This window comes from Oryctolagus cuniculus, chromosome 4, assembly GCF_964237555.1.
Source record: "Oryctolagus cuniculus chromosome 4, mOryCun1.1, whole genome shotgun sequence".
NCBI lineage: Eukaryota > Metazoa > Chordata > Mammalia > Lagomorpha > Leporidae > Oryctolagus > Oryctolagus cuniculus.
This window is the reverse complement of record NC_091435.1, coordinates 163,496,086-163,510,185: the sequence shown is the minus strand read 5'-3', so window position 1 is coordinate 163,510,185 and position 14,100 is coordinate 163,496,086. Positions and strand designations below refer to the sequence as shown.

General features: G+C 47.0%; 1 protein-coding gene across 6 annotated transcripts in view; it reads left to right on the top strand.

Moving 5' to 3' along the window:
• Positions 1-14,100, top strand: part of NEK10 (NIMA related kinase 10) — a 376,418-nt gene that overhangs the window by 225,981 nt on the left and 136,337 nt on the right. For all 6 annotated transcript variants that reach the window (XM_008266081.4, XM_008266080.4, XM_008266079.4 and 3 more), the window contains exons 24-25: positions 3,288-3,417; positions 3,908-3,978. In XM_008266081.4, the coding sequence (XP_008264303.2) occupies positions 3,288-3,417; positions 3,908-3,978 (201 nt within the window). The remainder of the gene's footprint in view (positions 1-3,287; positions 3,418-3,907; positions 3,979-14,100) is intronic.

Genomic DNA, 14,100 nt, shown 5'->3' with positions numbered 1-14,100 from the left:
TTATTCAGTGGCTGAAGAATGGAGAAGTGGGGGCCTCACTCACAAGTCAGCTGCTCAGCCTGCCAGGGGCTGTGGAGTCATGGATAGAGGGCAGCAGGAGTGAGCAGCAGGAAGCTCCGTCTTTTCCTGGAAAAGGTGGAGATTTCTTATGACTTGAGCGCCATCCCATTTTGCTCCTTTCCTGATCTGATATTTCCCATTATGGCAGCTGGTAGGCGTGTCATTTACCACGGAAATTGGGTTATAATGAAATTTGAGGTCTCCTGGAGGTCCCTGAGGCATATTGAGTTTAGCTGGTTCTCGCTCATTAACCTAAGGATCCTGCTCTCAAAGAGAAGCAATGTTGGAGTGGGGGTAGAAACTTAACTAGGCCATGCGGATATTGCTCTAGGTAATGAATTATTTTTGTTAAAATGATTTATTTATTCATTTGAAAGGCAGAGTTACAGGCCGGTGCCGCAGCTCACTAGGCTAATCCTCCGCCTTGCGGCGCCAGCACACCGGGTTCTGGTCCCGTTTGGGGCGCCGGATTCTGTCCCGGTTGCCCCTCTTCCAGGCCAGCTCTCTGCTGTGGCCTGGGAGTGCAGTGGAAGATGGCCCAAGTCCTTGGGCCCTGCACCCCATGGGAGACCAGGAGAAGTACCTGGCTCCTGCCATCAGATCAGCACGGTGCGCTGGCTGCAGTGCGCCAGCCGCGGCGGCCATTGGAGGGTGAACCAACAGCAAAGGAAGACCTTTCTCTCTGTCTCTCTCTCTCACTGTCCACTCTGCCTGTCAAAAAAAAAAAAAAGGCAGAGTTACAGAGAAAGAGAAGGAGTAGTGGGGGAGGGAGGGAGGAGGAGAGGGAGAGGAAGAGGGAGAGGGAGAGGGAGAGGGAGAGGGAGAGGGAGAGGGAGAGAGAGAGAGAGAGAGAGAGAGAGAGAGAGAGAGAGAGAGAAATGTTCCATCCCCTGGTTTACCCTCCAATGGCCACAATAACTGGAACTGGGTCAGGCTTAAGCTAGGAGCCAGGAGCTTCTTTCTGGTCTCCCATGTGGGTTCAGGTGCTCAGATACTTTGATCATCTTCTGCTGCTTTCCCAGGCACATTAGCAGGGAGCTGGATCAGAAATGGAATGGAGCGGCCAGGACTTGAACCAGTACCTATATGAAATGTCGATGCTGCAGGCTACAGCTTTAACCTGATGCGCTACAGCTCCAGCCCTGGCAATATATTCTCACAGATATTTTCCCCCACTATTGAAAATTTTCTTTTGAGAAAAAATAATAAAGGCTGTCTTCCACAGAAGTGCAGATGCTGACTAATGGGAGTGAAATCACACTGGGAGTAGGAAATGGAAAAGGGGTTTGAGGAGGTATGGGGAGAGCACTCAAAGCCTCTGCTTCCTGCACTGTAGGAACCAAGAATCAAACCTGAATCTTCAGTGGATAAGAGCAGGAGGAATTTGTCCTGGCATAGTGTGGGGTCAAAGACACTTTTTCTATGGAGGACATTGTATCTTGTTGAGGCATTTTTCAATGTGAGTAGTCGATGGAGGAACAGTAGGGCATATATTTTGTATATTTGGAATCAACAGAACCCTGGACATTTCAGCTCCGATTCTGCCATTGCCATATTATTGAATATAAAAACTTTAAATCTGAAGCCACCTTTCTGGAACAGTGTGTCAAGTCGCTGCTTGTGATGCCAGCATCCCATATCTGATTCAACTCCCTGCTGCTCCACTTCCAATCCAGTTCCCTGCTAATGCACTTGGGGAGGCAATTGAAGATGGCCCAAGTACATAGGCCCTTGTGGCCCATATGGGAGACCTGCATGGACTTCTAGGTTCCTAGCATTGGCTTGGCCCAGCCCTGACCATTTGGTGAGTGAATTAGCTGGTGGAAGATCTTTCTCTATCTTCTCCCTGTCTTTCTTTTGCTCTTTCAAACAAACAAATAAATCTTTCAAAAAATGACACATTAAATATGAAAGTGCTTACCCGAGAGACCTCGAAATGACACTTTGTTCTGCAAAGACTTTCTATAAATCTTAAACCAGGAATTCTTTATGTTATAAAAATAGTAACTCTTCAGTTATTTCTAATGGTCAATTCTGACTTATACCTACCCTGATTGTTTTGATACTGATTTACAAATCTTCCTATGCTTTGAATATCAAAGCTAACTATTAATCTCCACTCCATTGATTGAGAGTGCTGATCATACACCTAAGTACCTACTATAGAACTGTATTATCAAATCATTTAATTTGGGTGTGTATGTGTGTGCATTGAGTACTTTTAGTTCTTTGTTGCATTTCATTTTACAAATATGATTGAGGAAACTTCAATTAGTCCAAAATATACACAGAAACTATACTCCTCTCCATATAAATTAAATTTTCAAAATGTCAAACCCATAAACCCTCACAGACTAACTTCATTTATAGAATGTTTAAATTGTAGGACAATTTCAGAAGAGGTGAACATGGAAGATATCGCAATTTCCTACAATATATTTAAATATAATCTTCCCTTCCATTATAAGCTAGCATTAAACAGCAAAGAAGGGAGACTGTTATCATTCTCATAATAATGCTGAATCACAAGGCACTACAAAATCTCAGTGGCGTTCAGCAATAAGCATTTATTCTCAGGTGTCCCAGCCTGTGATCTCTCTGGCATCAGTGCGCCTTTAAGCTGCAGGTTTATGGACTGACTGGGGCAGATCTGTTCCACGTATCTTATCAGGGGGCCTGGCAATAGGGGTAGAAGCTACCCGGGACTCATTCTACTCCTGATAAATAGAAGCTCCAAGCAGAACAAACAGAAGCACTCGATAGCTGTAAAGACTGAAGCTCTGATCCGGGGCTTGGTCTCTTCCCCATTCCCTTGGACAAAGCATGGAAGTAGTCAGGAGCAAAGACAGGAGTGGGTAATGAATGTGCCCAGCAAGAGGCTATAGCAAAGGTGGGATACACAGAGGCTCCGGAGCAGTAAAACAGGCCAACAGCAGTTGCATCGACCACAAAGGGGTTGTTGCTTCTGGAAATAAACACATCCCTGGGCTCCCACTAGACAAGGTTTCCATGGTTTATTGGTATTTAGCACTTAAACTAGAACTGCTTGGTTGTGCTGCTTGATTATCTGTGGCTGGGAGATTTTAAAAGTTATTTTTAATACGTTTACTTGAAATAGTAAGTTTCTTTTTTTTCCTATCCCATCTACACTTGAAATTTGGATCTTCCCCCTATGCTGACTTACCCTCCCTTGCTCAGTGTCTGTTAACCTCCCTCCTTGGTTTTAGCCCTGAGGTGCTGAAGAGCGAGCCGTATGGGGAGAAGGCGGATGTGTGGGCTGCAGGCTGCATTCTCTACCAGATGGCCACCCTGGACCCTCCCTTTTACAGCACCAACATGCTCTCGTTGGCTACAAAAGTAAGCAGCATGGGGAAACAAAAAGGCTCCCGTTGCTAACACCTCCATTCCTTTTCTTTGTGACTTTTACAACTGTCAGTTGTATAACAACTGTCAGTCGTATACAACTGTCAGTTCAACCCATGCATTGTTTTGTTAGCTGCATGCTCTTGTGTCCCAGGACATATTTCCCTGTATAATGGTTTTATTTATCATAGGAAAGTGTAAAATTATATCCAGTTCCTCTTGTCCTTTTATTTCTCATCATACTTTGGATTCCTCTAAGGCCAACATGAACTCAGCTTGGAGCATACTATAGTTTCATGTTCAAGAACTGCTTAATGGACGTGATTTATTTGTCTGGTTGGGATATTTTTATTTCTGACTAAAATTTGTGTATGAAGGTATATTGTTGAATTAATACTCTTGTGTCCTGGCTAAGGAAGTGGAACTGCTTAAAGATAACCACTGGCACCTTTACTTTCATTACTCTGGTGTGCTTACTTTGCAGATCGTGGAAGCAGTCTATGAACCTGTGCCTGAAGGCATCTACTCTGAAAAAGTGACAGATACCATCAGCAGGTAATCAGTCTCACAGCTTTGAACATACAGGGCCCATCAAGGAACACCTTGCATCAATGGAAATTGACTGTTTAGGGGTAAATACAAAGTAGAAGTGTTCTCAGTTGGTCCAAATCTACACAGATGTTTGTGCCTTATCAATATAGTGACCCTTTGGGAGCTAGTCAAGTGTCCGAGAGGGGAGTAGTCCATTCACTTGCAACACTACGCAGCTCCTAGAATGATTATTTGGATTGCTTTGTATTAGCTTGTGAAATATGTATGCTATGAAACTAAGTGAAACAAACAGAATAAAGAGTTGTTTGTTAATTATGCAAAAATCATAGAACCATGCACAAATACGGAAAAAGGCAGGACACATGAAACCGAAGTTATTGTGTTAGAAAATAAAATTGCTGAGACTTTTTCTGGGGTAGGTATTAGACCTAGCACTTAAAGACACCCACAACCCATATTTGAGTGCCTGGATTTGATGTCTGGCTCTGGCTTCTGATTCCAGCATCTTGCTGGAGGTAGAGGTGACAGCTCAAGTATTTGGGTTGCTGGCACGCATGTGGGAGATCTGGATTGTGTTCCTGGATCCTGTTTTTGGCCCAGACCAATCGTGGTCATTGTAGACACTTGGGGAGTGAGCCAGTGGATGGGAGCTCTTCTCTTTCTGTCTCTTTGCATCTCAACTAAATGAATAAATAACAGTAATGGGAAGTTAAAGAGCTTTTTCATTTCTAACTGTAAGTTAGTGATTTTGTGCTTTATAGTCATTTTTCAAAGCACCCCAGAGGCTCCAAGTACCAATATAGTAGGAGTTAAAGAAAATGATTATCTTGGCTGGTGCCGTGGCTCACTAGGCTAATCCTCCGCCTTGCGGCGCCGGCACACCAGGTTCTAGTCCCAGTCGGGGCGCCAGATTCTGTCTTGGTTGCCCCTCTTCCAGGCCAGCTCTCTGCTGTGGCCAGGGAGTGCAGTGGAGGATGGCCCAAGTGCTTGGGCCCTGCACCCCATGGGAGACCAGGATAAGTACCTGGCTCCTGCCATTGGATCAGCACGGTGCGCTGGCTGCAGCGCGCTGGCCGCGGCGGCCATTGGAGGGTGAACCAACGGCAAAGGAAGGCCTTTCTCTCTGTCTCTCTCTCTCACTGTCCATTCTGCCTTTCAAAAAAAAAAAAAAGATTATCTTGATATACTTCCAAAGTTCTGAGCAGTCCGTCCTGGCCTCTCAGAGCTGGTTCTGCTGGCCCCTCTCCCATCACCTCTTACACATTCTCTCCTGCTCCTTAAGCCTCAGCCAACTCCCTCTAGACCTTGGTCCTTGCTGTGTCCTTAACCTGGAGCCCTGTTCCTCAGATGTGTGCGTGGGACAGGCCCTCATTTCCCTGTGTCTGTTTAGATGTCCCTTTATCAGGGAATGCACCCTCCTGTCCCCTTCCCGTCTTAGCATTCTTCAGGTCACTGGGCTTCTTTCTAAAGCTCAGAGCACCTATCACCCCAAAATGTCATACTTACACCTACCCATCTGTTGAGTGTCTCTTCCCACCCTGAAGTGAACCAAAGAGCAGGGACTTGCTCTGTTTGTTTTATAAGTGTTCAGTTTCCAGAGCAGTGCCTACCACAGAGGGGATCCTGAATAATACTGGGTGTAAAAATGAGTTACTCTTGGGGCTGGTGTTGTGGTGTAGCAGGTTAAGCTTCCTGGCTGCTCCACTTCTGATCCAGCTCCCTACTAATGGCCTGGGAAAGCAGTGGAAGATTGTCCAAGTGCGTGGGCCCCTGTATCCACATGGGAGACCCGAAAGAAGCTCTTGGCTCCTGGCTTTGGCCTGGCACAGTCCTAGCTATTCTGGCCATGGAGGGAATAAATCAGCAGATGGGAGATCTCTCTCCCTCTGTCTCCCCTCCTCTCTCTGTAACTCTGCCTTTCATATAAATAAAAAATAAATCTAACGCCGGCGCCATGGCTCACTAGACTAGTCCTCCGCCTTGCGGTGCTGGCACACCGGGTTCTAGTCACTGTCAGGGCGCCGGGTTCTAGTCCCCCTGTCAGGGCGCCAGATTCTGTCCCGGTTGCCCCTCTTCCAGGCCAGCTCTCTGCTGTGGCCAGGGAGTGCAGTGGAGGATGGCCGAAGTGCTTGGGCCCTGCACCCCATGGGAGACCAGAAGTACCTGGCTCCTGCCATCAGATCAGCGCAGTGTGCCGGCCGCAGTGCGCCGGCTGCGGCGGCCATTGGAGGGTGAATCAATGACAAAAGGAAGACCTTTCTCTCTCTGTCTCTCTCTCTCACTGTCCACTCTGCCTGTCAAAAATAAATAAATAAATGAATAAATCTAAATCATCTAAGCTCAACATATTACTGGATCATGCCCTGTTGTTAGTGAATTCAGATGAATTTATTTAAGTTGCTCCTCCTTGTGATTTATTCCTGCTCTCTGTTACTTTTAAAATATTTATTTAAAAAATTTGTTTAGGCCTGCGCCGCGGCTCAATAGGCTAATCCTCCACCTTGCGGCGCCGGCACACCGGGTTCTAGTCCCGGTCGGGGCACCGGATTCTGTCCCAGTTGCCCCTCTTCCAGGCCAGCTCTCAGCTGTGGCCCAGGAAGGCAGTGGAGGATGGCCCAAGTGCTTAGGCCCTGCACCCCATGGGAGACCAGGAGAAGCACCTGGCTCCTGCCTTCGGATCTGCACAATGCGCCGGCCGCAGCGCGCCAGCCATGGCGGCCATTGGAGGGTGAACCAATGGCAAAGGAAGACCTTTCTCTCTGTCTCTCTCTCTCTCACTGTCCACTCTGCCTGTAAAAAAATTTGTTTATTAAATGTTTGTTTATTTAAAATATTTGTTTATTTAAAGGGAGTGAAAGAAAGTTTCAGAAAATGGAGCTAAGAACAAGGGGATAGAAGTATTATTTTGTTTTTGCTTTTGTTGTAAAGATTTAGTTATTTATTTATTTATTTGGAAGTCAGAATTACAGAGAGAGATATCTTGCATCCACTGGTTCACTCCCCAGATGGCTTGAATGGCTGGAGCTGGACCAGGCCGAAAGGGAGTGAAAGAGTGAAAGGGAGACAGGGAGAGACAGATTTCCTATTTGCTGGTTCCACTTCCTGGGGCTGGGCCAGGCTAGGGTCAGGCTGAAACCAGGAGCCAGGAACTCCATCTGGGTCTCCCATGTGGGTGACAGTAACCCAAATACTTGAACCATCACTTTCTGCTTCCCAATTTGTGCATTACCAAGAAACTGGATCAGAAATGGGGCCGGGACCTGAAGCAGGCACTCTGATATGAGATGCGGGTGTCTCAGGTGGCGGCTTAACCTGCTGGGCCACAACACCTGCTCCTCTTCTCTGTTATTTTCTAGAAAGCACCTTAAAAATGGAAGACAAAAATACCTAGTTTTCTCATTTAATTTTTCTTTTATAGGTATTTGAGTGCCAAAAAGGTTGGGAGAGGGGTAGCACAGAGAAAAAGGGGCATAGACAATGTTCTGAATTTGTGAGACAGGGCAAACAGAACTGTGAATCTCTTGTGACAGGTTCCCTGGCTACTGGTACCCATGTCTGCTGGCTAACAGGCTAGAGGAAGTGACAGATAGTGAAGTTATGGTGTAAAGTTTAGAGCATCCCTAGGCTCTGGAATCGGTGGGATTCTAATCCCTCCTGTTTCACTCAATTTAACTTTCTGAAGCTCCAGTTTTCTTATCTGTGATATGTAGATAGCAATGGTACCTGCCTCATGGGCTTGTTTTGGAGCTTGAATGAGATAATACTTCGGATACACTTAGCATAGTGTCGCTCCCCCTCTTCATGGAGGAACGACACTAGACCCTGCGCTGTTCTTTTGTCTGCTCGGCCCTCCCCGGGTTTGCTGCTGGTTCTTCCCGGGTTGGCTACTATCCCTTCCACCTCCGTGGAAGGGCAGTTCCCCCTGGCCACATTCCCCACTTCCGCAAGGGAGCGGCACACCGCCGGCTGGCTCTCTCGGGGGCTGCACAGGTGTTCCCCTTAGATGTTCCCCTTAGATGTTCCTGGTGCATGCCGTCTCTCTCCTCCTTTATAGTCCTCCTCTGCCAATCCCAACTCGGCTGCCCACACGCCGAGTACGCTGCTCTCCTCCAATCAGGAGCAAGTCCTACAGTTTATTGGCTGAACTGGAGGCAGCTGTGTAGAAGCTGTTTTCTCCTCTCCCAGCGCCATATTGTGGGAGAGCAGATGCATAGAATAAGTCTTAATTCCAGTAACTCAGTCCAGTCCGGGTTGCTCCCCACAGATCCCCCTTTCTTTTTATTTTTTGGCGTTGATACGCGCCTGTCTTCGGTGTCCCACGGCACACACTCTGCTCTACTTGCTAGAGTTGCCACAGGTTCTTACAAGTCCTATCAATCAGGCAAACCGAATCCGGGTCCTCTCTTCGCCATGTTGTGAGGAGGTTTTTAGGCGCTGATGTGTGCCTGTCTTCGGTGACCTGCGGCTGATACTCTGGTCGAGCCGCCTGCTGGTGCTTACCGCCTTACTAATCAGGCAGACCGAATCCAAGCCTTCTCATTGCCATATTGTGGGGAGGCCTATTGGTGTTGATTCGTGCCTATCTTCGGTGACCTGCAGCTCATACTCTGGTCGAGCCGCCTGTTGGTGCTTACCGCCCTAATCAGGCAGTCCGAATCCAAGCCCTCTCATTGCGGTATTGTGGGGAGACTATTGATGTTAATAACGTGCCTGTCTTCGGTGACCTGCGGCGCATAAGCTGCTAGCTGCCCGCAGGTGCTCATCGCCTCACTAATCAGGCAGACCGAATCCAAGCCTTCTCCTTGCGGTATTGTGGGGAGGCCTTTCTCTATTTCTCTATTTCTCTATCTCCGGGCATTCCTATTTCTCCCATTTTACTTCTGTCTGCCAACATTCCTATTTCTCTCATTTTACTTCTAAACTTCTGTTTCTCTTATCCCCGCGGCTCCCCGAGGCTGCTTCTCGGTGGCTTCCCGGCTGAGCCGCTTCAGCCCGCGCCTCTCTCATCTGCGCGGCTCGGCTTTGCGCGCACACTCCGCGGTCTCCACGCCCCTTCGCGTCCGAACCACGGCCTCGCGCCAGCCCCGCGTTCCCTATCTATTCACGCCCCATGCTCTCTCTGCACGCGGCGGCTTCCGCGAGTCACACAGCGTAGCTTACGTCTCCGCCACTAGCATTCAATCCAAGTTCCCCGGGCTAACCTGGCGAATTCAACCCAGCTCACGTCTCCGCCCCACGATTTGGCTTCCCGTCCTTTGCTCCCCGGGCTAATCAGACGGATCCCAATCTGGCTTACGTTTCCGCTTCTGGTTTCAACTTTTCGCCCCCTATTCCCGGGCTAACTTGAGAATCCCAAAGTGGCTTTCGTCTCCGCCTCGGCCTGCCCGCCGCGGCTTCAATTTCCCTAACATTTTTCTCTACCCGGTATGTTTCCCCAAGCTTTCCTCCAACAATACTCCTCCCTCATTTCTCCTGGCCTCTCCCCACAGTCCGCATCCGAGTCTGTTTGTTCTAGCTTTCACTTTCACTTTCGACCTTAGAGATTTCTCCCAGCTTCCCCCCGTAGTCCGTATCTGAGTCTATGCCTAGGCTTTCAATAGCTTCTTCCGGCACCTTTTTCGTCCGGCTTTTCCCTAGGCTGTTTGCTAGTCTCTCTCTCCGATATTTTCCCATTTCTTCCCGTTTCTTCCCTCCTAAGTTTCATATCCGTCCTAAGTTTCCTATCCGTCCTAGGTTTCCTATCCGAGTCACGGCACCATTATGTCGCTCCCCGTCTTCGTGGAGGAACGACACAGGACCCTGCGCTGTTCTTTTGTCTGCTCGGCCCTCCCCGGGTTTGCTGCTGGTTCTTCCCGGGTTGGCTACTATCCCTTCCACCTCCGTGGAAGGGCAGTTCCCCCTGGCCACATTCCCCACTTCCGCAGGGGAGCAGCACACCGCCGGCCGGCTCTCTCGGGGGCTGCACAGGTGTTCCCCTTAGATGTTCCCCTTAGATGTTCCTGGTGCATGCCGTCTCTCTCCTCCTTTATAGTCCTCCTCTGCCAATCCCAACTCGGCTGCCCACACGCCGAGTACGCTGCTCTCCTCCAATCAGGAGCAAGTCCTACAGTTTATTGGCTGAACTGGAGGCAGCTGTGTAGAAGCTGTTTTCTCCTCTCCCAGCGCCATATTGTGGGAGAGCAGATGCATAGAATAAGTCTTTTTTTTTTTTTTTTTTTTTTTTTGGACAGGCAGAGTGGACAGTGAGAGAAAGAGACAGAGAGAGAAAGGTCTTCCTTTGCCGTTGGTTCACCCTCCAATGGCCGCCGCTGCAGCCGGCGCACCGCGCTGATCCGATGGCAGGAGCCAGGATCCAGGTGCTTTTTTTCCTGGTCTCCCATGGGGTGCAGGGCCCAAGCACCTGGGCCATCCTCCACTGCACTCCCTGGCCACAGCAGAGAGCTGGCCTGGAAGAGGGGCAACCGGGACAGAATCCGGCGCCCCAACCGGGACTAGAACCCGGTGTGCCGGTGCCGCAAGGTGGAGGATTAGCCTATTGAGCCACGGCGCCGGCTTAGAATAAGTCTTAATTCCAGTAACTCAGTCCAGTCCGGGTTGCTCCCCACACATAGTACCTAGCACACAGTAATTCTTGATAGAATTAGGTATTGCTATTAGTAATGATATTTAATAATATAACTGTCATGTATGATAGTTATATTACTTATAAAATGAATTACTTAAAGAGAATTATGGTACTGTGCTGAAGGGTGGTAAAGGTAGCAATGAGAGATTTCAGGAAGACCTTGTCCTGGGAATTTGGGAAAAGTTTTTGTGAAGAAAGGACAAGTAATCTGAGACCTGAGCAATCAGTAGTTCTCTGAGAGTAAACAGAGCGGGAAAATCTTTCACCCACTAATATCTGTGAAGGCTTTGCAGAGAAGAGCTTGTTAATCTGAGGATTAGAGAGTGGAGATACGGAAGTGAAGAAAGGGAGAGAGGAGCCAGCAACTGATGCAGGATTCGAGAGGGTACCGGGGCCCTGTGGACCAGATACTGTCAGTCCCACTGAGGGTTCTGACTTTTTATCTTGAGCTCTGAAGAGAGGCTGGAAGGCTGCCATACTATCAGCCTGGGGTATAGTGAACATTTCCATTCTTGCAAAGATCATGCTGGCTGCTCCCTGGGAAGCAGACTGGCAGGCGCTGAGACTCGGAGGAAGACGAGGTTCTGCTTGTCCACTGAGAGATGCTGGTGAGCAGGGTTGATTATCTCTACTGTAGATGATAGAAGCAGAAGTGAAGTCAGCACATTTGGAGGCACCAATCACGAGAGGATTAAAAATTACTTAACTATGAAAATAATTGGATTTCTGCCATGGAGTTTCAGAAAATGGAGCTAAGACCAAGGGGATAGAAGTATTATTTTGTTTTTGCTTATGTTGTAAAGATTGATTTATTTATTTGGAAGTCAGAATTACAGAGAGAGATATCTTGCATCCACTGGTTCACTCCCCAGATGGCTTGAATGGCTGGAGCTGGACCAGGCCGAAGCCAGGATCCAGGAGCATCTTCCAGATCTCCCATGTGGGTGCAGGGGTTTAAGTACATGGCCCTTTTCTGCTGCTTTTCCCAGGCTAAGCACAGGAAGTTGGAACAGCAGGGACTTCAACCAAGGGGTGGAAATGAAGAGGTGGCCCTGGTCAGCTCATGGTTAGAAAGTGTGTGTCAGAATGAGAGAGATCCACTGTAGAGGAGGCACCTTGGTGGGTCAGTCATGAGTTCATTGTAACTGGAACATTCCAGAGGGTGAATGATCATGTGTTAGGGGTCCCAGATCAAACGTTTTTGAGGGCACTGTTAATTCACAATGCTAAAATGCCATAAGTTAGAACTAACATTAATTTTATAAATGACTCTAACTTCAGATTTCCGGGTACATATAGTAACAGATGTTACTTTTATTTAAAGTCATTCAAGACTCCCCATTGTCTCGGTTTGCATTACACATAAAGTTTTATCTTTAGAAAACTTAACAAAAAGCCAAAGTCAATTGTATATTACATGCAATTGCATATTTAGTTTGCTTTGGGTTTTTAGCATTTAAAATTTCCAAAAGAATTAAGGAAAAAAATCCAAATTTCCTATTTTCTTAGTGTCCTGTTTTCTTGAGTAAATTGATGTAAGGAACACGTAAAAACAAAAGGATTCTTAATGGTGTTTTATGACTCAGCAAAACATCAGGCTGAGAGGCAGTCACTAGTAACTTGACAGAACCTTTGAAATAAGGCAACTACTGATGGACCAATTTGCTATGATCACTCCTAAACTATGTATTGTTTCCAATCACATGCATCTTCTTTTTTCTGTTCTACATCCTTGTCAGGGGAAGCTGACACAGTTTGCATTTCTAGTTTGCAGGATCTTTCCTTTTTTTTCTGTTGGTTTATGTGGTGTATAAGCACATTTTATTACTGAAAGTTCTTCTTCATGGTAGGCTTTAAGTTGGAAGAATAACTTAACATTCCTGAAGAGTCTGAGACATTAAATAAATATATCTTGTTGTTCTGACCGGTCCCAGCACGACTATTTTTACCTTTCAGTGCGCTGTTCAGAGTATTGTCTGTTTACTTTTTAAAAAGGGAGAACATTGCCTTTTAAGCACCAAATATTCCAGTTGCCTTGTTTTTCTGTGTGCCTGATTGCATAAGCTGTCTGGTGCTTTGTTTCAGAGGCAATTATAACAACTAACAAAGTCAGTGCTTTCAGGTACCTTTAAAGACAAGGAGATCTTAATATTTTTCACCTTACCTTAACCTCTTTGTTTCTTTAAAAAAAAGGTTTATTTATTTTATTTGAAAGGCAGAGTTAGAGAAAGAGAGAGAGAGAGAGAAAGAGAGAGAGAGATAGAGAAAGAGAGATATTCCATCTGCTGTTCATCCCTAAATGACTGCAGTGGCCCTGGGCCAGACTAAAGCCTGGAGCCTGGAACTCCATCTGGGTCTCCTACATGGGTACAGGGGCCCAAGCACTTGGACCATCTTCTGCTGTTTTCCCATCTCATTAGCAGGGAGCTGGATTGGAAGAGGAGCAGCTGGTACTCAAGCCAGCATTCATATGGAATATTGGCATTGCAGGTTAACCCCACTGCACCACCACACCAGCCCCTCTTCATTTCTTAAAATGTGAAATAAATATAATTGAGCACTGTTTTCCTCTAATCTTTCCATGGATGGGGTAAGAGGAACATGTCAGATTTTTTTTCCAGAACATAATTTTATTCTTGTTTAATTAGGACATTATTGAAGCATTTATGTACAGATTCAGTTGCCTTTAAGAATTTCTCTGACATACCTAACCAAGGAGTCATTTCAGGGCAATGAGGCTAAACAGGAACTTGTAGTAGAGATGTTCCTGGGAGCCAAATACTTGAGGTTATAGACAGGTCAATTATTTATTTAAAAAAACTTTTAAAGAAAGATTTATTTACTTATTTGAATGGCAGAATTAATTACAGGGCTGGAGTAGGGGGAGACACAGAGAGTGATGACTTCAGTGACCGCGGCTGTGCCAGATGGAAGCCACAAGCCTGGAACTGCATTTGGATCTCTTACATGGGTGGCAGGAACCCAAGTACTTGTACCATCATCTGCTGCTTTATGAGGTGAATTAGCAGGGAGCTGAACCAGAAGTGGAACAGCTGGGGCTCAAACCAATGCTTTCTGGGATGCCAGTGTCACAGGCAGTGGCTTAACCCGCTATGCCACAATGCTGGCCCCAATTCATGAGTCGCTTTTTTTTTTTTTTTTAAAGATTTATTTACTTGAAAGGCAGAGCTACAGAGAGAGGGGAAGAGATACAGAGAGAGAGGTCTTCCATCCACTGGTTCACTCCTCAAATGGCCACAATGGCCGGAGCTGGGCCAATCCACAGCCAGGAGCCGGAATCTTCCTCTGGATCTCCCATGTGGGTGTAGGAGCCCAAGCACTTGGGCCATCTTCTGCTGCTTTCCCAGGCTATAGTGGGGAGCTGGATCAGAAGAGGAGCAGCCAGGAATTGAACCGACTCCTACATGGGATGCTGGTGCTGAAGGTAGATGCTTAACCTACTATGCCACAGCATCAGCCCTGGGAAGCTTATTCTTTGC